At 40.9% G+C, this 25,188-nt stretch overlaps 1 protein-coding gene across 1 annotated transcript; it reads right to left on the bottom strand.

Annotated features, from left to right (window-relative positions):
* Positions 1–15,410: 15,410 nt before the first annotated feature.
* On the bottom strand, positions 15,411–21,264 carry AQP4 (aquaporin 4). Its single transcript, XM_009872690.1, has 4 exons — positions 20,853–21,264; positions 19,761–19,925; positions 19,310–19,390; positions 15,411–16,694 (listed from the first exon to the last, which is right to left on the bottom strand). Exons 1-4 carry the CDS (start codon positions 21,231–21,233, stop codon positions 16,416–16,418), a joined length of 906 nt encoding a protein of 301 aa, XP_009870992.1. The 5' UTR covers positions 21,234–21,264; the 3' UTR covers positions 15,411–16,415.
* Positions 21,265–25,188: the final 3,924 nt, after the last annotated feature.

Genomic DNA, 25,188 nt, shown 5'->3' with positions numbered 1-25,188 from the left:
TAAGAAAGGTTGATGTGCTGGATAGAAGGCACTATGTTTTATGGTTACTGGAGACAGTAAAGGACTGGGCCCTGTAGCCTACAAGGTTCTTTCCCAGTCTGTGTTCCTAATTAAATGAAACATTTCTTTGCTCTGTATCAAGCTGGGGGTATGTGAACAAGTATCTCAAAGGCACAGAAACCTTTCTGTTCCTCCTAGAGCTTCCCCACCAGCAATCTCCTTCACAGCACAGATCTTACTGTAAAGAATAAAACAAATGCAAGGCTTGAAGAACAAACAAGCACACACCAGGGGGAATGATGCTGAACAGTGAAACTGCTTCTGTGCAAGTTAATAAGAAGGGCCACATTCTGACATCCTCACTCCCTCCCTACCAGAAAAAAACATTTATTCTGACATAGAAAACTATAACTTGGAAGCTGAGTTAATAACAAAATTCCTGTCAAATCATCGAACAGAAATTATAAAAGGAACGTTTAAGGGTCATTGAACTGTGCTCCCAAAGGCTGGGCAGAAGTGGTACAACTCCAGACAGCATCACCTTACACTCCCCAATTGTAAGGCAAGTAGGGTCAAGATAACTGTCAGATTTCAAATAGCTTTATCACGGTTTTAGCACTATTCCAGGGGGGTTTAGTTCAGCTGAAATTTACAGTGAGCTTGCAGGTTGGTTTCTAGTTTCACCTTTTGTAACAAGTATCATTGATCTTAGTGTCAATAATCAGGATTATTGGAATTTCATGTTCATTATATTATTATAATGAAGGACAGATTTTAGGAAGATTAACTGAAGCAGAACGAGCTACAGCAGAAGCTGCCTTATTGACAGAAAAAAATGTTTAGACTGTTCTTATTTGCTTTTTTGTGTGTGGGTTTGGGTTTTTTTTTTAAATGTTAAGGTGAATGGGCATTCTGAAGTAAATAAAAAAGGCAATGAGCCAGAGGGGAAGTAGAAACACAAATACATTGCAGTCAGAAATACCAGGGTGTGCGTGCATGGCTCCTGGGCACCATTATGAACCTGCACCCCAGGATGACAGGTCATCCCAAGAATAGTCTGTGCTCGGAGCATGCAGTGTCATCGGCGAGGACCTGTGCGTACTGCCATGTGGTGCCAGGTTCTATTCTGATGGAGCAGCCAGGAGCCTGGCAGGGGAATGCATTTATTTTCCTTGTGCACATGAGGTTAGGTCAGCGTTGGAACTGGGAACTTGGAGTGGTTGGAGTATATTGGATCTCTGAAGCTGACCAGAAAATTGGGGAAAGGTAGAGTATGCTCATGCCTCATTTTTGACAGCGGCAAGTCACTGCTGTAAAAGGCACTAATGCCATGGTCATGACTCTTGCCTTGAGCTGTCAGAGATTTTTGTGTGTTTTTAAACATTCGGTGAGCCACAGCAAAGAAGCAAGGCTGATGTTGTTCTGATAAGAAAGATTTGAATGGATGAGCTGTATGAGTCTCAAAGTACTCCAATTATGATTTCGTGGGTTGGAAAATGCCATGAGACTGAGAGCATCCTCAGTAAGCAGAGGAGGAGAGTCCTGCTGGGAATGCAGGGGAGCTGTGGGAGTTCTGCACTGGAATGGCAGGTCCAAGTTGGTGGTGGAGATGGAAGTTTGAGAAGTAATAAGGACAAAACACCAGAGGAGAACAAGGTGCCAAAAGCAGAAGGAGAAGAAGCCATAGGAATGCAACCTTCAAAACAGGACTAATGACAGAATGCTTACAAACTACTGACACTATTTTAGTCATCCTCTTACTCAAAATGCTGTTAGTGATACAGAAGGTCATGTGCGGAGCCTGGATTGAATGGGGTCAGCATATAAACATTCAGCCAACTAAGTTGATGTTACTTGTTAAATACAGTGCCTTTAACCACCAATTATCTTTCTCTTTACATAAGCCACAGTATTAAAGCCATATATTTCATTAGCAAATGCTAAAACTGGCGACATTTACCATCTCTTTTAGTTTTGCTACCTATTTCATCTTCTTTGGCATGTGAAGCACTGTTTGATGCTCTGGACATGAAGCATCAAGCCTGTTTTCTAAATATGCCACAGTACACAGAATGAAAACTTTCTTCCCACATATCTTTTTCAGAGAAAGAAAAAAAGAGAAGAACAACCACCAAAAAATACCAACTCAACGCCCGACTGCCCCTGAAATACCATTGTGCAAAACTGAGAAAGCAACTGGTGTTGCCATAAGAGGGCACACTGAAGCTGTAGCTTCAACACAGCCCAGCAAATCTCTCGCAAGAGTGAGAAATGTCAGTTGCTTTCCCTCTTGATATGGTACAGTGTTTCTGTACTGAAGAAAGTGCAGTGGTTTTCTATAAAGTTTCCCAAATGTTTATTTGTCTGCTGGCTTCTCCCTCCTCTCTCTGCCTCTCACCCTTGCAGGCTTTCTTCAGATTGCTTTTCTGGCCACAGTTTTAATGAATCTGTAATTTCACTTGCTTAATGTATCGCATCCAGGGAGTACACAAAACTGCTTTGGAGGAGCAGAAGAGAGCAGACACACATGAAGATGTCCTGTCTTGAGGTGAAGAGATGTAGGTCACTCAAGAGTATAACACAGGAGCCACGTCAGCAGCATTTTTGCACTGAGTCCCAGTTCTTAGCTTGCTAAAAAGATTCTGAGATTATCGGTATCAGGAGTGCAGATAAAAATAAGTGGTCAATCACCTAAAAGGATCAATGTGTAAATCAAGAAGAGAAGGTGTTCTGTGGTTAAAATCATCTCAACAAAACCCCACAATGTTTAAAGGCCATAAACTCACTGGATAGAGAGAAACTGCATAGCTCAGTAGAAACAGGGTATAGGAAAATAGAAATATGTAGAGTCTACTACAGATCTACTTCTGACTTCAACAACAGTGAAGTTTTTTGCAGATAGAATGGAAAAGTACTAATCCGGTACTAAACTGTGGGAAACAATCTGTGCCTGACAAAGGGATATCTTGGATATACTCAGATACTTAGTAACTTTGATAAGTATACAGGGAAGAGACTAAGGATGAATTACTTCTATATTCTAATGGTACTTAGCATGATGATAAAGAATAACTTTTTTTTTTGCAACTGAAGGACCAGACCAAACATATTCTGTGTCATTCCCCTTTCTTTTTTTAAAGTCTGGAAACATACCAAATTCTCATGTGTGTCAATTCTCAGTGAAAGATCAAACTATTGGAAGATTTCTTGTATCAGTGAGACATTTCAGAAACCTCAAGAGAAAGAATGTCTTGCAACTCACACCTGGTTTGATGTGACCCTTGTTTCCTGGCTGACTCTTCACTGTTTCATGTTCTCTCCATTCCTCAAGGATGTTTGTTTTATCACCTTTCTAGCCAATAGCCCTATAGTTTAAATGCCAGGTTTCTGTGACAGAAATTATTCTTTGTGATACCTCCACACTTTCCAGCACAGTGAAGCCCCCATCTTCAGGTTATCATGCTATGGCTAACTCCTAATAATGATAATCTGACCTGCTAGTAACAGAATTGTATGTAATAGAAAGTGATAAACATCTATGTCAAAGACCAAAACTCACAGCCTTCCTAAATAAATTGACAAGGCTATTACCACATCTCTGATTGCAAGAAATGCCACAGCTCCTGTGTATTGTTGTCAAGAAGATGGAACTACCTATTTTCAAGTACTGTGACACGTCTTCTATACCAGGGTGCCCTACAGATACTTGGATAATGCTTGCTGCTTGCAGACATCGTGTGCTATTAGTACACGCTCCATGTTGCTTTTCTGACTATTGGAAAGGTCAGACATCTTTTTGAAGAAGAGTCTAAGAGTTATTGGACATCACTGGCATGTTTCCCTTTGTTACCTTCTGAGAAAAGCTCTTAGGACAGATCACGTGAATGCTCTTCAGTGCAGACTCTGTCAGTTTGGTATAAATAATTGTCATAGACAGTTTAACCAAGATTGCTTTCCACTGAGGAGTGTTCACTTGCTCTTCTTCAGGTTCTGCAGGAAACAGGAGTAAAGTGAAGGAAGAGGATGCTTATAGCCAAACCTACTCCTGCTAGAACTCTGCAAACATGTACAATTATCTGTAAGTCCCTTGGTGAAATTGCCAGTCCTATGAACATTGGAACTATTTCAATTGTAGGCACAGCACATACAAAGAGAAATAGCTTAAAACCAGTTGCCTGAAAGCCATGCAGGCAAGCATAGACTATGTTTGTGCCTATGCTTGTGAGAAGATCATGCATGAGAACATGCATGTTGACCATTTCTTCTCAAGACCCCACAGCCTTTTATTCCCATGTCAATGGTAGAGGAATGGACTTATTGACTTTTGGGTCCAGAGGTGTGACATCTAGATTCAAGAGGCTTGCTTTTTTCAAGTAGCTCAGCTGCTTTATGGAGCACACTTCAGTTAGCTAACCTTAATTCTGGTAACAAGGCCGTAGAGAGCATCATCTTATCATTTGAATAATTTATGTTTGCTCTCACTGGAGAGGATACTGACTTATCCTTGCAACACAACATTACAGCTTTGTTTCTATACATTAATTTGACAAGAGTAGAAGCAGCAGAAAAATGAGATCTGATTTCTTAACCAAGATAGAACAACTTATTGCTGCCACTGGAACCGTGAGCTCATCTTCCAATTGGCCTTACTAATTAGCAACACAACTTCCTGCTTCCCTTATGAGATTGGTTTGCAATAGGATTTTGACAGAAGCTCTTAGGGTCACATAAGGAATGTTATGAGGAACTAGTCAGGTTGATAAATTGAAGTAAAAGTACTAAAATACAGTGCAATTCCTAGTGTGAAACACTGTGAGATATTGCTTGCTATGAAATGTCTTTTGAATTGCCTACTTTCATGCTTTTTATTTCACCATCTATTTTTAAAACAAATTTTATTCCTAACACAAACATTTTTACTATAGTCTCTTTGAATTTATGTTAGCGGAGTCACACTGCACAGAACACACCACCACCACCACAACTTCAGCTTCTCTGGCAATTTATGTTAACCATTGCCTGAGACAGCTTCCAAGTCACCTGAGGCCACCTCCTATTATACAGACCAGCGCTTCTGGTATCAACAAATCTAGCCCCGTCTAGAGGTTTTTTGAGCTCCCCTGTGTTGCTGTGAGAGGCGTAACCAATCTAATCCCCTGACAGCATTTAATCCCTGAGTCATTCCCATTGGAGGATGCTTCACATGCTTCATTTGTAACAGAACCACAGTGTCATTAAAATGAAGGGGCTAATGCAAGTGTGTAGCAACTGGCTACTGGTAAATTGTTTAATTATCAGCCTGAGTGTATTCTTTAAACCATGGAGTCTCAGATCATGACATTTCTAGCTCTCATAATTGTAATAAATGATCACATAAGGATTTACAAAACAGACAAACAGAATGTTTTTAATTTAAGACTAGTCTGAATGCTGTGATTCTGAGTCGTACCACACAAATGGTAATATTCTGGAATTGGCACACAAGTTATTGTAAAGTTTACCCAATGTTACTGCAGATCTGGTCTTCTTGTCTTGTTTTCACCAGACAGCACAAACCAACCCAGATGCAACCAAACCTAACCTTTCCACTACATAATATCAACTATATGTTCCCAAGTACTCATTAGCAATCTCCATCAACCCCAAACACACATTCTTCAGCCTGGGATGGCTGAAGAATATCGGACCACCCACTGCAGCCTTCTCATCCAGGAGACCTGGCAGTACTGAGCAAGAGGAAGGGAGCTAAAAGGCCACGACAGCTCTGCCTGAGCAGGTTTTTTTTACAGCCCTGTTACTGTTCTTAAGGAGGGACAAGGGGAGGCACAGCCATAATGTGAATTTATGTAATCAAGCCAGTACTTTTGGCACTAGCCTCTGTGGCAGGTGCATTCCCCCTAGTCTGGGATGCCTCCCGTCACAGCGGTTGCCAGGCAATTTTCAGAGAAGCTACTAGCTTTTCTTGCTGGTTTGGGACTAGCCCACCAGCCTAGGTGTGCACCCAAGAAGTTGTCTGGTAGCCAATGGGAGGCCAAGATGAGTTTGATTGACCAAAGAAAGAAAAAAAAAATAACTGGCTGATCTTCAGGACTTCCTGACCTGGTTTGCCATCAAGGAAGACCACCATGATTCTGCAAAAGGAAGTTGTACTACGTTTACTTGATGTCAACAAAACAATTTGATACTTACGGAGGGTATTCGTAACCTCACGTTAAACCAAACCACAAGGAAAATGCTGTCCATGTAACAACCGCGAGACCAGTAAAGGCTTCCCCTTCAGAATCATCTGCAGAACAAATGCTGGAGAGATGTTACCATGCATAAGGGAGAAAATCCTAATGTTTGCAACAGAAGAATGGGAGTCAGGCTGCCTGCATTATCTTCCCAGTCAAAATTTACTATTAAATCTGTGGAGTAACCTGAGCGCACTTCAAAACTACTTAACCATTTGCAATACATGCATATACACAATTTACATGCATGAACATATGTATGTGTATAAGAGCATAAACACATATAAATATACATAATTCCAATATTATATGTAAAACACATACATATATGTCAATGTAAATATTATATAATTATAATATTATGTAAATATTATATAATTGTAAAAATAGTTTTAACCATTTCCTAGAACTGTGGGACTCAGTATCTGAAAGATGCTTTAGCTGTAGGATTCTACTCTGGAAACTGGAAACCTTGTTGTTATTTAGGTCCCTCTACCACATATTTTTTGGAAGATAGAGGCAAGAATGCTTCTTGCATGGCTCTATAGGAGCTGTCTGGGGAGCAGTCTGGAACAACACAGCTCATTTCATCGTTTGTCAAGTTCTTGTCCCCTTCTCTGCCTTCCCTCTACCTTCGAATACTTAGGTAGATGGGTCCTCTGAGCAGATTCAGCCATAAATTGTACAAGGCAATTTTTTACACATGACAAATCACTTGGGACTCATTTCCAGGGCTGAGGGATGTGTTGTGGATTTCAAATCCTCTACAGAGTTGAATTTAGTACATAGGTTTTTGCCTCGCGTTTTTAGGGGTATATTTTTCCCAGTTAACTCTGAAATCAGTAAGATGTTTCACTGTTGACTCAAGTTTCTGTTTGCAGGGATATAAAACAATAATTTTTTTAGGCACCTTCCAGCACTGGAAACTCCATATATAACTGCCAGAAAGTGAGACTTCTCCCTTTATACAATGTTTACGTGTTGTCAGCACGAAACTCGATGGCCCCTCAGACACTGAAAATGCCAAACAAATCGAAGGAAATATAAGAAACAGAAACGTTATTTAGTCAAGTTTTCCAACATGTTCTATGATTTTATGATTCTATTCTATGAAATATGGAGGTTTTAATTCTAAATAATTAGCAAAAAGTTGAGAAAATTGATAAAAAAATTTGGACTCAGAAGAAAAATTTAAATTCATCATGAAATAAAGTTCATGGAAGCTGAGTGTGTTTTATTACAAAAATACCATCTGAAGTGAAAATGAAGAGTCTGAATGAGAAAACGAGATGCTTGGAGCTTTATTATGAAAACCTCAGCAGTTCCCATAAGGTCCCAAACCCACTGAAGGGAAGGCTGTTTATGTAGCCAATATAGACAAATGAAGACCATGTGATGGAGGTTGCCATCAGATCCTGCAGAGCAAAGACATCAGTCAGAAAAGTTAGACCATCCTCAGATGACATTGTTTGACAAAGGAAAAAAAGAATAAAAAGGATAGTCGAAGACTTTCCTAGATGAGAATATGAATTATACTTAATTCCATAAAATATTTGAGAATTCAACCTGTAGAAAAGATAAAATACAGTGTGGACATTCTGAAAGAAACAGAGCTCTGTAAGAGGAAAAATGACTAACCCCTCCCCCCAAAAAAATAAAAAAGGAAAACACCTAGACAAGAACCCAACCCCAAAACCCCAAACACACAAAGCGATTTCTCTAACTGGGGAGAGAATAAAATAATTTTCTTTGACCTTTTCCTTGCCACTCTGATACAACAGCAATAGTTGTTATATATAAACCTTAGATGCTCTTCAGCTGTGCTCAGCCAAAGGATATTTGTTTTTGCTCAGAAGGGCTAGTGGTAAAAGAAGTTGAGGGATATTTTATTTACACAGTGATAAATTAACCTGTGGATCACTTCTCTAAGGGTAGCTCTAAGAATGACTAGGATGCAGAGGAATCTTGATGGACTTTTTGACCTCCTTTGTTAAAGCTCCCTCCATAGTGTTTGCTGGGCTTTTTCAAAGCTAAAAGGTTGGAGGACACAAAGCTTTATTCTCACATTTTATTCTTGAGGCTAGAGAAGCTTCTGCATTTATGCCCTAGCAATGTTTGCCTCCAGTAAATCTGATGTATGCTGGGCAGCTGTGGAAGGAGGGAGAAAAACAGAAAAGCCTTGTGTCTGAACCATTTGTGTTTGTGTGCATCCTACCCTGTACAGCTGGTCTGACTCAGCTCTGGGAAGATGCTGTGCAGCTGTTTCTCTGGAGCAATACCTGTGGGCAAACAGCATTGGAGCCCAACATCTATGTACATCTTCCTGATCTCCTGAGTTCGTTTTGTCCCTGCTCTGTCATCTTTAATCATGAAGCATTAGGCGTTTTCTTACTGGATATTCATGTGCATGTGTTCAGAACTTACAGGGCAAATGAACCATTGTTCCAGTTTTCCTATTGACGTTTCTCTTGTAAATCAGAGCCCAGGGACTTGCCACAAGCCTCAATCCCATCTTTTCAAAATTGATTACTTTTTTTGCTGGGACACTGTTTACTCTACTCCAGTTATCTAAGACTGGGTTTGGCTGGTGCAAAACAACTTCATCTGTTCTGTGAAGCTAAGGCAGGATTTAGCCTGTGTATTGTACAGCTCTGATAAGTCAAGGCAGATGAGATACCCCGCTCTGGGGCAACTCTGCTGCTGCCTAGAGAATGTGACCCCAAGTCTAAAGAGGCAGTAGCAGCTTGAAGAAGCTCAGAGAAGAAAGCTCTAGAGACTAAACCATCTCATTCCAACTCTGATAAGCTCATTCAGCTGGAAAGGCAGAGAAAAAAGCAAAACAAAACAAAGTAAGCATGCATTCTACTCTGAAGATGGCAGCACTAGGCAGCTAGGCACAGAGGTACCATACAAATGGAAATAATTAGGCACTGGAACAGAATAGTGGAGATATCACTGGAATTATCAAAGGCATTTTTTGAGGAAAAATCAATAAATCCAGTGCACTGAGATTTGCTGTTCCAAAGAAAAGCAGCAATCCTCACAGTATAAATGGGGCTAACCATAGGGTAAAGTGGAATAATGGTAACATTTCTTATGATACAGAGTTACAAAATGTGTAAGGTAGTAAATTTTTAAGTAGTTTGAATATGAGAACAAAAAGCCTTATGGCTAATGAACCTTGTGAGGAAAAGAAACAGAACCCAATTGTCTCCATGGCAGTAGGAGACAGCCATTACCCCTCTTCAGACTGAAAGCCATATGGCTCAGAAATAAGTAGAAATAAATGACCAAGTCATTAGGATCCCAGTGGGGTGTGCAGCAATCTCAAATGGCAGCTGATCTCCCACTGATCTTGTCCACTGCTGGGAAAAAGTAAATCCAATGGCTGGGCAAAGTTGTGCATCCCTGTGCACTTTTCACACACATGTGCATGCACACATAGAGTCTATCATTATGAAACTTTTGGACGTATTATGAATTCTGGAGCTTTTTGTGAGGATTCGTATCAAAAGGAAAGTAAGGAGGAAACATCATACGAAGGTCATTGTTGTGTGTGAGTGGAGAAGAGCACTTGGGAATTCTGTTTGCCAGGCATGCCTGTAGAAAGCCTCTGCCTCTGCTCATCACACATGGCAAAGCGAGAGTGTAAGCTCCTCTTGCCTTTAAAAAAAACCTTGTGATAATTTTTTTAGCTAGATTATGCCGCAGTCCTTGTACTTGTAAGGATTCATTTCCTAATTAGGCAAGAAAGGTCAAAAGAAATTAATAGCCAAGATAACAGTTATCAGTCTGGTATAAGTAAGGTAGCTTATGTTTGCAATACACCAGAAGCTGCAACACAGTTTAAAGCCAAGGGAGGGTTTAAAAGGAAGTTCATATTGGGAATATCTACACTCTTAAGTTCTAGGCTACAGTTGCTGTTTGTTTTTATCGCTGCCGAAGCCAGTGTCACCACTGAAGCTTAGAGTAAGGACACCACTCCAAGCTTCATTCAGCCTCTGCTGTACAATGGCTCAAATGTGATCCACAAGCCTACATGCATGCCCTCATAAAACAGGCAAAATAGGGACCATGTTTTAATCCTGTAAGTGATACTAGAAAGCCAGTAACCACTGGGTAAGAGGTACACCACAAAGACCTCCTTTGCCTACACTGCTGCTTTCCTATTTTTCCCTGGAAACTTTCTTAATCTTAACCCTGCAGACAGTTACATCACTGCTCGTTTGCCTTTCTAACTCTCCAGACACCTAGATTCCTCTTTCGTGAGTGTCTCAGAGTGTCAAAGTGGCTCCTGCCTTATGTGATTGTGACCCCAAAATAATTTTACTAGTTCTGCCTAAATTCCCTTGGGAACTGGTTTCAGTAAGGTACAGATTATATGAGCAGTAAGTTCTATACCATGCTCACAGACACCCCTAAGCCTCTTGAGAGGTACCTCTGGAGCTTGGATATGAAGAATCATAGAATCATAGAATCGTATCAGCTGGAAGAGACCTTGAAGATCATCGAGTCCAACCTTTGTCCCAGTCCTATCAGCCTACTAAATGATCCCCCTCAATGCAACATCCACCCGTCTCTTAAACACCTCCATGGACAGTGACCTCCCTGGGCAGCCTGTTCCAATGGCTGACAACCCTCTCAGTATAGAAATTCTTCCTAATATGTAACCTGAACATCCCGTGATGCAATTTAAATCCATTTCCCCTCGTCCTATCACTCTCCACTAGGGAGAACAGATCAACTCCCACCTCTCTTCAACCCCCCTTCAGGTAGTTGTAGAGAGCGATGAGGTCTCCCTTCAACCTCCTCTTCTCTAGGCTAAACAGCCCCAGATCCCTCAGCCTTTTCTAATAAGACTTATGTTTTAAGCCCTTTACCAGCTTGCTATCTTGCCTCTGTACTCCAGCACCTCAGTGTCCCTCTTGCAGTGAGGGGCCCAAAACTGGACACAGTACTTGAGGTGAGACCTCACCAAAGCCGAGCACAGGGGCATGATCACCTCCCTGCTTCTACTGGCCACACTATTCCTGATACAAGCCAGGGCGCCGTTGGCCTTCTTGGCCACCTGGGCACACTGCTGGCTCATGTTCAGCCGGCTGTCCATCAACACCCCCAGGTCCCTCTCTGCCTGGCAGCTCTCCAAAAAGCTTAAGGCAAGAGCCAAACAACTGCAAAGAGTGAGTTTCAGGTATGAGTCTGTTCTCATGCCTTCCCAATGATTACATGCTATCCCAGGTGATGGCTTTTTGTATTAATTATTTTCAGGCTCCTAATTTACCTCCATGAACATCATATGTGTCCTAGGAGGTAAACTTTGCATTACAAGTAAGGAGCCAGACAACCAGAAATGTAATTGCTACAGGACCCAATTTCAATTGCTGAAGTTCCTCATGGGAACTTGTTCTCACAAACCATGCTTTAGTGAAAGGACTCTGAAGTGCCGGGGTAATTTCCATCACGTTTCAAAACCTTAGCTCTCCACTAGTCCTATGAGTTTTAGAACCATCTAGCAAAATCAATGACGTCCATATACCAGCAGAATTTTTGCTCTGATTAGTTTAGATCTTTTCCATAAAGATATTAAATCTCATTCACAATCATTACTTTTCACTGACAGATATTTTTCCACAATAAATCATTAATTCGTTTTTGCACACACTTCCAGACTCCTCTTAGACTTGCTTTATTGGCTGGCTTGGTTGTTTGTTTTGTTTTTCCTTATATTTCAGTCCTTGTCTTTAGGATCATTAAATGTTTCCAGTGACCACGTAACACCTTTTTTTTTAACAGATAATTTATTTTCAACAGTAGTGTGAGATACAGTAGAATATAAACAGGAACCAGATAGTCATGTATTATTTTATAGTGCATTTTTCAGTAGATTATTCCAAATGTTACCTACATAAATTTTAAATCCTATAACATTAGTTTTGATATCATGGTGACTCAGGATTTCAACAATAAGCACTCTTGTGAAAAAATCCATGTACATAGTTTGCTTTACCTCATTTTACCTCAATTACAGACTGCAATAGCATGATATAGGTCTTGTAAGTGGGTAACAAATATTTCAGTCTATATTTGCACCTTGTCCATTTAGTAAGTCCTTGAGAAACTCAGATACACAGAGCTCGATTTGAGATACAAAAAATTGTGCAAGGTGTTTTCATCTCTCACATTGGAAATAAAAGTTCACAATATAAATTATCACATGTTTTATTTAGATTAAAAATACTGGATGGTGTAAAATCTCCTGAATGTGTTACACAGACTGCAGATAAAATGTTGCAGAGTGCACCAGCAAGTGCTCTGCCACCAGGCACTGGGAAGCTGGAAACTTGAAGGGCATCTAGCTTTCTAAGCAGATACTGTGGCAATTATCAATAATCAGAAATAAAAGAAAAGCTCATATGCAAATACAAATGACAAGCCTAAACGCTGCATGAGTCTTGCTCCTGCTTCCACTGAATGAATGAAAGCTACAGCTCCCAAATACTTTGACAGAAGCGTTATGATAACACCTCGAATTCTCCTGAGAATAGTTAGAATTTGGCTGATAAACTCCTCAGAGTTCAGGCAACCTGAAACATATCTGTGTGCTTCAGTAAACCACCCTTAGCTTCCATATTTTCTTTTCTGACATCCGGTGATTAAATATTGTGAATATGTTTGTTAAAGTGCAAATACAGCATTAGAAACAATTGTGCTATCATAGAGGAATGAGAGACATTCTTAGGACCCCAGAATGATGACATGCCTGGTAGACTTCCTGTGATATCCCTCCACCGTCATAAACAAAAGACATTTACTGTGTCCCACCCCAACCAATAAATACTTCAAGAGGACACTGAGCTATGTTATGAGGTGTAATTTAGAGCTGAAGGCCTGTAGAACACAAATCACGCTGAAACAATATTAAAGTATGTGTTTTTAAAACATGTGAAGGCAAAAGTATTTCAAATACATAAAAAGGTCACGCTAGTCTACTATTTAACCAAATGCGACTATTGTACAGTGATGAAAACACTGCAAAACCACTTAGAGAAGCACATACCCCCCTGTAGGTCAAAGCTAGATCTATCCTAAAGGGGTGCTGAAGAGTGACATTTCCTTATATGAATGGTGATCTCTTGTGGTGGGGCAGAACCACCTGTGATGACGGCCACTCCCAAGGATTTACTTTAGGATGGGTCATAAACCTCAAGACAAATGCATCTCCTTCCACAGTTAAGTATCTTGCTGAAAGACTCTGATTTTGGAAAAAAACCAAACAATCAGGGAAGTGCTTGAGAGAAGCCATCAGGCCCTGAAAAAGATCAGCATAATTTCTGCTGTAATCAGTAACAAACTCCTTCATGAGTCTTGTTCTGTGGGAGCAGGAGCAGACTTACCACCTCTTGCTTTCCCACTCATGCCCAATGCATGGCAGCATCCTTTTGTATAGTAGCCTCTATTTTAGCTTCCCTTCTTTCTGCTAATCTTTGCAGTAGCCTCTTGGAGAGAGGAGTTCTCCTGGGACTGATTCTAAGTGTTCACCTTGCTTCATTAATACAGACTGTTTCAAGGAAAAAAAAAATCCTCCTAACTGAGGTGGCTGGTGCTGTGCTTGTGTTATGCTCACCTCAGCAGCAGAATTAGGCTGGCTGAGGAAAATATGCACCAAGTCGTTTGTGTCAAGGGCCCTTAAGCACAAAACAAATCACAGCTTCTTATTTAAATAACACAGTACCATGCAAAATTCACAAATTAAGAGCTTCTAAGGAGTGTCTTTAAGTAAAAAAACGCAAACCTTAGCTTAAAAAATCCACCAGTGTTATGTATAATACTCTTTACCTGTTTAAGCCACGCAAAAGGTTTAATCAAAGTGCCCTTTTAACAAATACAGTATTTGAAGGAAAAAAAAGAAAAAAAAATAAGCCAGAACAAAAGCCTAGACAAAAAAAATTTCCAGCCTACCAATTTTGATATTTCTCATTGAATCTTTTTAGCATGGTATTTATCCATGTGAGCAGATGCATGCAGGCTTCTAAACACCAGACCTGTGTTGCCCTTCCCCGGTAGACTTAGTCCTTCCTGGGGGAAGGAGCTCTTTTCTGCAATTTGACAGTGTCCCTTGCAGGTCCACAACCTTGCTTGTGCCCTTGAACGGTGATGTTGTCACTGTGTTGGGGCACAGTTGAGGACAAACACCAGCTGTTTTACTATACTTGACAATCAGCTGCTGTTGTGACACTGCCATGGGTATGCGATTGGGAGCGTGTCTGGCAGGACGGCTGTTGCTGGGCCACCCAGGGAAGCCCTGTCCTGCACCCATGCATGCCACATGCTGTGTCTGGGGGGTGCAGGGCAGAGATCATGGTAAAACTGCAAATGCACAGAGGAGTCATGAATCTCACGCTCAAGGCAGGGAGCTTGTACCACACTCTCGTTGGGTTTAAGACAAGAAAAGTTTGAAACTAGGAGAATGAGTGTGGCAGGACATGCTGGGACTATACAGTGCTGTGAGCTGGGACAGTAAAATTACCTTTGGATCACAGAGCACAGATGCTAATGTAGCAGTGGTTTATTATCTCATTAGAAACATCTAATTCCCTGTAATAAAAATTGCATGTAGAGTATGTGAAAGAGCAGACAAGGTTATTACAGCCCACAGTCAGGACTAATTTTTTTTTCCCTCTTATTGCTAAATAGGCAGGAGTAGCTTTTCAATTCAAAATAAAAACCACACAATTACAGTAATAATACCGTGTTCCTGAACGCTCTGCATCTGCATATTGTAAAACACAAAGCCACTGATTTGAAACAAAAGCAGTAAGTCAGTAAAAGTTTTACAGAAAGGTTCTGCTGGGGTGATTATGTCTGTCAAAATACTTCTATAAGGGAAAAACTGATTACTGAACATATTTCATGTCCCTTTCCCCTAAATAACTCTGCAAGTGCTTGCGTCTTTTCCTAACAGACAGAGAAACCTTTATCATTAACACTATATGAACACTGGAACAAGCATGGATCCTGTTCAAATAGTTAGGCATCAGTTACAACAAAAAGCCAGAAGTAATCATATTTTTATCATCCATTATAAAAAATATTTCCCAATCAGTGTTTCAATACAGTTAAAAGTTAAAAACCCTCTACATTACTAATAAAGTAAAAACCTCATATCTCCAACCATCTTGTAAGAAAGTAGGTGAGTAATTTAAACCTTTAGTTTACATAAATTAGCCCAGACATGTGTATTTGAACAAGTGCACTGAAAACAGATATGCCTTCTTTTCTTCTGATATCTCTTATTTGAGTTATTAAGTAACAGGAAAGCCTTTATATCCTTTGCATGACCTTGAGAGTCTGCTAACACTAAATGGTCAATAGTCAAACCCCAGGAGAATGTTTCACCAGATAGACAATGACAAGAGGGAGCATGAAGTATAGTCAAATGCTTTGCAGCCTTATTACAGTAGACTTCAGCATTCCATTTCAGTGTGTTTACTCTTGGGAAGAGATGAAGGCAATATATTTATACTGCAAATCACGACTGAAATTTGATGGGTTGACAGAATTTTTTATTACTTTTTAAAAAATCCCAACTATTAAAGTATCATTTGATTCAGAGGTAGGTTGCAAAGCAATAGTGATGTACACAAGTGGAAACAATACTCTTTTTGCTTGACTGTGGAACTCTAATACTGTTGGTGCTGTCCCTGGACCTGGCAGAGAAGACTTAATGGATAAGATGTTCTAATCAGAGCTGACAACAGCCAATTAAGTGTCAGAAGAACAATCTGATAAGTAGGTTTTCGTGTCTATAGGCATTTCCTGATACGTCTTAACTGTCAATCTGAATGTTAAACAACTCTATCTCATTATTTACTGATTTATTAAAGGAGAATGCTTTCATCTCTTTTTCTTTGACTTTGGGTTGCCCAGAAAGAGAAAAGGAAAACACTAGGAACAACTCTTAATTTGGAATAATAGATGGGGAACCCTAATTATAACAAAGTCCTAATCTTCTAACCGAGCAGGTGTATGGTTTGGTGACAGCACTACCATGCAGCTGCCCACACCATACCTTGTAAGAAATGGTAGATGCTCAGTCTAGAGGAGATCGGTTTCTTTAATAGGTGGAAGGATATCTGTGGACGTGCTAGCAGGCTGCTCTCTGCTTTCAGTGCTTCTTGCTAGTCATACAGAAGACAACACCTCACTGGATGGATCTCTTCCCTTCTTGTCATCGCCCCTGTCGATATCAATCACATGAACTATGCCAGGCTTCAGGATCAGGTCATCGGTCTCGACGTGGCTCCTGTTATCATCCACTTCGATGTACTTCCCTTTGGACGGCTGGGTAGCCTTGCTGAAGACATCTTTAAAACGACGCTTGAGTTCAACGTCTGGGCAATAGACATACTCATAAAGAGCACCAGCAAGGACTGCTCCTATTATTGGTCCCACCCAATATACCTGCAAAAAGAGGGGGATAAAAAAGACAGGCACTGAGATCTAGAGCAAAAAAAGAAGCCAGGGTCTCAGAAAAATGCATGTCACTACAGACTTCACACAGAAAAGCTTCTGCAAAATACCCCATCCCAATTGTTAAAACCAATTCTTCAGAAATTCATGGTCATATTGATCCCTTATTTTCATGAACCGGTATGAAATCTACTGTCATATCAGTTTATGAGGCAGAGAAGTGTAACTACCACAGGTTTCATAGACGATGACCCGGAGCTCAGCAATTAGGTGATGGCTCTAAAATCACATATGAAATCAAAAGTCATTCTCTTCATCAATTAATGGCATTAGTCCTAGGTTTGTTATTTTTTTAAATTCTGTCTCCTCTCAGTCTCTGTCTCTCACATATATTTCACCCCATTCAGAAATACTCCTTAGTCACTTTCAGTCCAGTCACCTAAACCACCTCACATCCATGGGTGTGACTCTTCCCTAAAAACTCCTCTTATGGGAATCACCAGGCAGCGAACTCCATGAGCAGGGATGAGGGACCTATGCCAACATGTCAGTGAGGTACAGTTACTACTTCAGATGCCCGAAAAAGATTTAAGTCTGCGTGTCCAGTTACCAATGTTCTAGGGCAGACCAGCAGTGAAGACTATGGATACCTCTCAGGGACAGACACACAGGCATCCTCTCTGGCTGCCCTACCTTCTCCTGCTAATAGAAAGCAGCATTTTTGCCCTCTTCATGGGAGATTTAACTTTTTTTTTTTTTAAAAAAAAAAAACCCTAAGTTTATCCAATAACACAAAACTGCAGGTTCTTTATCCTCCTTATTTGGATCAACCATAGCTACAACATTTCCTGAAACAAGACAGGCCACAGATCTCGGTGGAGGGATGTATGAGTTGTCAAATACAGCTCTGTAGTAACATACAACACATAGTTGCTCTAGCATAGCTTTGCTTTTAAACTAGCAGGGGTAAGAAAACTGAGAAGGGGGTTCATATCTCCAAAGAGAAATAGTTTTGTCAACTTTTATTGATTCATCTCTTTCCAAGAGGTGTCCTCTAAACTTCCATTGCTCATTGCCACCTGTAGACAATGTATATGGACTGTTTGCAAGACGACACACAAAATAAACGCCAATGTAGAAAACTGATTTTCTTTCTGTATTTTCACCCAAGGTGACAATGAACTTTCAAGGAGACAAAACCTTCCCTGTCATATACATGGACAGTTCTATTTCAGACTCTCATTTCCAAAATAATCCACATTTGGCTCCTGATCCCACAGAATCCAAGATGCAATCAGCTACCTGATTATCTCATTTGAATAAGCAAATGCAACTGACATATATGACTTTGTAGGGTACCTATCTATTTCAGTATGACATGCAGCAGCTCTGTAACATTAGTAGGTGCAGAAGCCCATAGGCTTCTGTCAACGGCATGCCAACGTCATTGCTTTGGGGAAGGAGAAGAGGCCGTCTTTCTGAGCGACCAGGACAGTAGCTAAGCCTCTCCTACAAGTTTCTCCATAGTACAGTTGTTTATTGGTTATAGCTTTAGTTATAAATTACAGGCTCCCTCAGAGTATGGATAATTAATCTTGTGAAAAACTACAGCAGTTTTTTGTATGAACAAGCCATTTGCTTATAACTGGGTAAATCTGCCTCAATAGGATAACTCTTGGAGACAAAGTTACACATGGTATCTTGTTTGCAGAATTGGAGCCTTAGGCCTTGCAGACAATGCTACTTCTGTTATTAGCTGCAGCAGGAGCAATGGGCTTCATACTTTAAAAATCAAGAAAATCCTTATATGCACTGTAATATGCAGCTCTTACAGTCAGCATTGAAAGCATCCCTAGAAGTGTTTTCCCTGTCTGTAATTAGGTAAGGCTGAGCTGCAATCCATCTCTCCCTTACAAAATGTGAATTGTTTTTTAATAAGTTTAATGGTGGGATGCTATTGAAAATGACCGCATCATTCACAATCTGTTTATCAAATAGTTTCCTGTGCAAATACTCCTAGCCGAGCTGATGCTTTTAAACTGAAGGGGGTGATATCTGGTCTGGTCTGCAAAGACCAGACTGTAACCCCTTCATCTCTCACTGCAGGCATTTACTAAGGCAAGCTGTCCCCTGGGAACCAGATCACAGAGGATCTCTGCTCTCATTTCATGCATCTGCCCCAGTTTCCTGCAGAACCAGGTGAAACGTGAAGCCAACAGAATTACTTCCAAAACTTCTCAGCAGCATGGCCAGGGGCTTTGCAGTCTGCCTCGGAGGATGTTTCTTTCTAGCAGTTCAATTCTTTCAGTCTTGCTGGATTTCTTTTGTTTGTTTGTTTTGAATTTACACAATTTCCTTTCTACCCCAGCTACTACCTTCACAAAACAGCCCTGGAATGGGAAGATGCTGTTCCAACGTGCTGTATCCTGCACCACAGTCCTAGGTGAGGAGCATAATTATTCCTAAGCCTGTGGCAGGTCGGCACAAGTCTTCCTCAGTGAAGGTCTCTATGGGATGTACCGGGATAGATAACTAAAAGCAAACGATGTATGAAAAATCCTTATAGCTGTTTGTTGCTACGGTGAAGGAAGCATGAAAGCAGTTACCCATTGGTTTTCCCATCTCCCCATGATGACAGCAGGTCCAAATGATCGAGCAGGGTTCATACTGGCACCAGTGTAATTGATCTAAAGCAGAGACAAAATGTTACTAGCTATTAAAGTCTTGAAGATACTTACTCAATTTCTGCTAGCCCTTGTACTATGGTGGCTACCTGGTTTTGTATGGCTTCTAATCTTGACAGCAAGTATCGTCACTCTTGCAAGTCTTATAATGAAATTAACTAAGTCACCACATAAACATGTAGAAAACTTCTGATGCAACATCCCGCTCAAGGGAAACCTCCTGCTACTCCAAAGTGTTTTGCTGTGCATCCATAAAGAACGGACCAGCTATAGAGCTATAACAGCTGTAAAGGCCACAGAAGTTTCCATTTGCTTCTGAAGTACTCATAAATGGACAAAGGGTCTAGATTTTAAAAAGAAGACATTAACTTACCGCAAATAAATGCCCAATTGCAACAGAAAATCCAATTGCTAAAGCTACTGAACCAGTGACATCATTTCGTTTTGAATCACAGCTGGCAAAAATAGTAAAAACCAGCTGGAATGTAATTATCAACTCCACCAGGAGTCCATGGCCAGCGGAAAGATCCCCATGTACCTGGAAGAAGGGAAAGAAACAAAGGTGAATTTGTAAATTGGAAAGCCACCACATACATGAATTGTATTTTAATGAAGGGTATTTCTGAGTGGTACACAGTGAAAGAAAACAATGAAATTTAGATGTACAGGTTTCCCCCTCCACATTTTTCTCCCCCCTCCTTTTTTTTTTTTATCTTTTTTGTCTTCTTTTTTTTTTTTGCCAATTTGAAAGCCATTGAAAATTACTGCTGGACTGAGAACAGACAGCTTAACAGTAACATCCAGCAAGAACTTCAAAGTTAGACTGCAGAAGTATAGTTTATTTTTACACAGGGATTTGCAAATGCTGCACTTCCCCTTCGCCATTTTTTTCTTGGGAGCACTGTAATTTACTATTCAATTATAAATTCATTAATTAGCCCCGACTTAATTAATTTAAATTTCAATTAAAAATTAAGCAGTGTGAGGCTCAAGTGCATTTTTAATAAGTCCTGCAACAGGGCTAACTGATGGCATTCCTTATTAGTTTAGAACAAAGCTGAAATCTAAGTCACAATCTATTTCAAAAGTATGTCATTTTAAATTGATGTTTTTTCAATCCCCATCATAATGGCATAGCATTAGTTTCCCCTTCCCCAGCTCATAGAAAAGTGGCATTTCATGCATATATTATTTAAATTTTGTATGTAAATTAACATTACCTGCTGTCATCAGATTTGGGGAAGTTCTAGGAAAGAGAATTTCTATAAAAAGAACAGCTATAGACATTACACTGCATAAACCCATCCTAAGGAGGGCTTTAAGTCCCGTCTAGATGTTCTAAACAAACTGGCAAGCTCTTAAAATTTCTCAAAATCTTGAGCTCTCTTTATTATGTGTTGACACTGATTATATTTTCCTAGGCTCTAAGCTACTCTAGGACAAGAGCTGGAGGAGAAGCAATTACCGCAGTGACTCCCAGGCCTCCCACCACGCTTGGTGGTGTGACGAGATAAAGGATGCCTGCACCCACGATGGCTCCCAGGCACTGGGCAAGGATGTAGAAGATGGACTTGGCGAGGCTGATCTTCCTCGTGCAGACCATTGCCACGGTCACCGCAGGGTTAATGTGACCTCCGCTGATGTGTCCAAAGCACTGCACCATGGTTGCAATGCTGAGTCCAAAGCAGAGGGAGATAAGGACCATGTCTACAGGCAGGGGCTTCTCTGCTCCACCCCAGTTGATCGTGGAGCCGAGGCTGAGGAGGACAAAAATGAGCATGGCCAAAAATTCTGCTGAAACGGCTTTCCAGAAAGGCTGAGTCCAGACCCCTTTAAATGCCACCATGATGCTCTCGCACTTGCAGAGATGTCCACACTTACTGAAAAGGAAAACAGAGCTTTGTGAGAAGTCACCAAATAATCCTTATGCTCTCCTGTTGGGGGTCACGGTCCAGCAGACTTTGGAGAGAGGCTGCAAGGCTGAGTGTCCTTCGGCTGGGACAACTACAGACTGTGATCTGAGAGCACACTGCGCTTAAAACATAACCAGTGCTTGAGTGTCTGCAGGACACAGGGTAATTAATCACTTCTTGCAGTAAGTCTGTCTGTATACCTTCAGTTCACAAAAAGCAACCTTCGTATATTCTGAAATGAGGGACTGAAAATAAGTGTATTCCTCTACAACAGCTAACAGCCTGACCGCTTCCAGTGGCCTGCTGACCATTAGTAAATCAGCAGGTATCCTCTTTTTCTAAGCAAATCTGTACTTTTCACAAAGCAGGTACAATAATTCAATAAAAAGCAGTATCTTAGTCAAACCCTAATGGTTTTGATAACGCTGTAGTGTTGGGAGGCTGTCCCGGCAGCTATAAGAGAAAGTCTATTTGTTTGAACACTCACACAGACTAATATTTCAATTTATATTTAGGCAAAGAGCAGCTCCTTCACTGTGGACAAAGGGTAAAAATTGAATTCAGACAGGAGAATAGATGCAATCCTAAATTCTGACCTTTAAATCAATCATGCAACGGATGAAGTGCTTTCTTTAGAGCTAAAGATGCCAAGTAAGCTTGGAATACAGCAGTATTTTCTGCATGTGTGGTGTGTAGAACCCCGTGTGGTGAAGAAAAAGTGTCTTGATTTTACTCTCTGTCTGGAGATGCTATTTATTAGTCTACACTGCCTTCCTGATGAGCTAGAATTTTGCTAGATGTTCAGATACCTATGAAAGTGGGTCACCAAAGAAAAGTTATTTGTGGTATTAATAAATTAGGAGAATAAGCCAAAAGGGAAGCATTTTAATGAGTTTCTAAGGAATGCTAACAAGATTCTTCTCTAAAAACAAAAGCAAAAAAACTCCAACCCCTTCAAAAAGTAGAAAACAAAAGAAAGAATATTCAGTTGCTACATTTGGGAACAGAATTTCAAGTGGTAGATGGATGAATTTATGCTCAGTTATCTAAGGTAACTGAGCTACAATGCATATTTAATACCACTTACATCAGAAAGAAGCATAAAAGACATGTCTGCCCTTTTCAACTTATTGCAAGAGGAATGGCCCATGAATTTCTTAACAGTTGCAGTGAGTTAGGGAAAGGCAATTTAATCCTGTGACTGAAGCAAATAATTTGTTTCCCTGTCTCATTTCTTATGCTAATTTACTGTGTATTTTGGGTGGGTCATTTGAGCTCTATCTCAGTTCTCTAGACTCTCAGACAAGAACAAGAATTACATTATCATCTCCTTCAAATGGACGTTGTGAAAAGTTGGTGAAGTGATCAAGTCTCTCGACTTGAATTGGACTCGCTTGTCTAGAGATGAACTAAATCTTCTGATTTTGGGTCAAACAAGAAAAACAGAAAGATGTTTGGGCAGAATCTCATATTAACATGCGGTTAATGAGTAACTATCTAGACTAGAGTTTTTTTTCAAAATGGCTCCAAAATCATCACCTCCCACAACGTTAAAGCTCACAGGTATTTGGTTGTTCTTACCTTTGAAGCATATGTCCAGACTCTCACTGAAACCTAAAGGCTTAGTTCTGACACCCTTACTACTTCCTCACTAGTAATATATTTTAGTGGCTTGAGTAAGACGCAGGTGCTATAGCCATACTGAGAAAAGCTCATTTTCCCAGGGTCTGTCCCAGGCGAATATTTCATATAAGGATGAAGCATGTCCTGAAACCCATGATAAAAAAACAACACCTGTATACACAGAAAAAGAAAGTTACACTCACCCACCTTTCCACCCTCAACTCGGGATGCAACCCGGACTTCCCTGAGCTTTTGTTTGCTAAGCAAAATGCAACCCCTGGTGTTATATTCCAGACTTGCACAAAATTTCCAAGGGCATTAGGGGGGGAATGTAGTTTTTTGGAGCATGGGAGAAGGGTGAATGATGACTCCTGACTTCTTTGTCCAAGTATGCCTGACTGTCTCATTCTGTATGCAGAGAACAGCAAAATCCACAAATAAATTATATTCCTTCAACCTGCAGAAGTGGACAGAAAAGGGTGTTTACATTTGGTATTAAAATTGTACAGTTATCTTCCCTCTAGCTGTGGAACATCTTGGAAGAACACATTAAAAGTGAATATGTCTGCACGTGCATGGGACTTTCTACAGGAAGGCTACCACCTATGACATGCAGACCTCATACTGCTTCTCCAGCTGAGACCAGGTCCAATCAATTCAGTCAATATTATTTACAACCCTGAAAATGTAAAAATGCTGCGTGTGAGCCAAGAGCATAACTCAAACACAGAAGCTTACTCATCAACATAAAGAAAGTTTCTGTTCTTCTCAACCAGCATGCTACATGGAAAAAAACAACCAACAAATGTTAGAACTACACTGTCAGCCCTACTTTGATAGTTAATGATCTGAACATCTATTTTTAATGCACACATGTTTTTCTGAAGCAGTCTGTTTTTCTATGATTTCAATATCCAGCAAAATGCCCAGCTGTCATGGCCAAATTTTCCTTTCAAATTGCACTTTCCTTGCCCACAGCAAAACCCCCCTACAAATGCTAACAGAAGCTTAATACTATGTTGGAGCCCTGAGTCCAGGTTTGAGCAAATCCAAAGGCTATCAGCAACTTAGAAATCAACATCGTCTCCAACACTCACTAATTTTTCAGCATGCAGTTAAATTAAAGCCTTGAGATGACAGAGTGCCAGGTTTGAAACCAAAATGGTTTCAGTTACAATTTGCCATCAAAGCTGCAAAACAATTTTTTTTTGAGTAGTTGTGTATGGTTGCCTCAGATAAATAAAACATACAACAGAAAAACAGTTAGACACTTTGATGTTATGGTCATACTTTAAATTAATGTGTGGCCACACTTGATATCCTCTGGTCTGGACTACATGATTACACAGGAGACTGTGTCTAATGGAATGCAAGGTGAGTTTTTACAGGTCATGTTGTCATCAGAGCTGCAGGCATGGCTATGGCTTCAAAGCCATAACAATATAAATAATAACAAAGGCTTCAGTACAAAAGTCGAATGGTATTTTCCTTTTCCAATCAATATCATTTCAAGGAGCAGAGCAAACAGCCTGGGCACAGGCTTGAAGCCAGTCAATCCACACGACACCACTGTCACACAGAAGTTTCATTCGTGCGGCAGCTATTTACGGTGGCATCTCCATAGCAAACTCAGATACTCCCCGACCTGTGCTGGCACAGCCAGCTTTAGCTCAAATGGACGCTGGGCACCCTCTTGCCAACTTGGGGGCGGGGGGGGTGGTGACGGGGACGGACAGGCTGTTGTTGCACAACAAATGCAATATCGCAGGGCTTGCTCGTAAGCATTTTTGCATCATTTTCCCAGATGCTAATGTTGAATGGGCGACTGACACAAATATCTACAGGAGGTGGAAAGGGGAGGCTTGGGATCCCAGTTAGCGCAGCTTTGGCTCTGCGGGAGCTGGAATTTCTGCACAAGCGTCTCTCCAGCGCAGGACCGCAAGCGGCAGATAAAACAAAGTTTCGGCGTGCCCAAAAGGAGGGGCGGAGGGGTGGGTATACAATTCTCTACCTCCGCTTCACACCTCTGCTGTTAAAACCCAAAGACAACCCGAAAGGCTCTGGTAGCGCCTTCCAGGTTTTTTTTCGGTGGGGTTGCCCGCTGCTCTGGGAGCAAAACTCCGGAGAAAAGCAGCTCGCAGCACCTCTGAGTCCCTCGGGGGACAGCCTAGCCCATAGATTAAAAAAACTCCTCCCGAGGTCGGACAGCTTGGGGCGGGAGGCGTGTGGGGGTCCCCGCGGGCGCGGAGAAGCGACACCCCTCCC

This window comes from Apaloderma vittatum, unplaced genomic scaffold, assembly GCF_000703405.1.
Source record: "Apaloderma vittatum isolate BGI_N311 unplaced genomic scaffold, ASM70340v1 scaffold22237, whole genome shotgun sequence".
Taxonomy (NCBI): Eukaryota; Metazoa; Chordata; class Aves; order Trogoniformes; family Trogonidae; genus Apaloderma; species Apaloderma vittatum.
The sequence above is the reverse complement of the archived record's forward strand: the minus strand, read 5'-3'. Positions and strand labels throughout refer to the sequence as shown.

Coding starts and splice junctions, on each gene's coding strand:
- AQP4 (XM_009872690.1), bottom strand. CDS start 21,233: ATGGTGGCATTTAAAGGGGTCTGGACTCAGCCTTTCTGGAAAGCCGTT. Junction 19,391..19,760: donor CAATTGGGCATTTATTTGCG/GTAAGTTAATGT, acceptor TCTCTGCTTTAG/ATCAATTACACTGGTGCCAG. Junction 16,695..19,309: donor GGAGATGGGAAAACCAATGG/GTAACTGCTTTC, acceptor CTCTTTTTGCAG/GTATATTGGGTGGGACCAAT.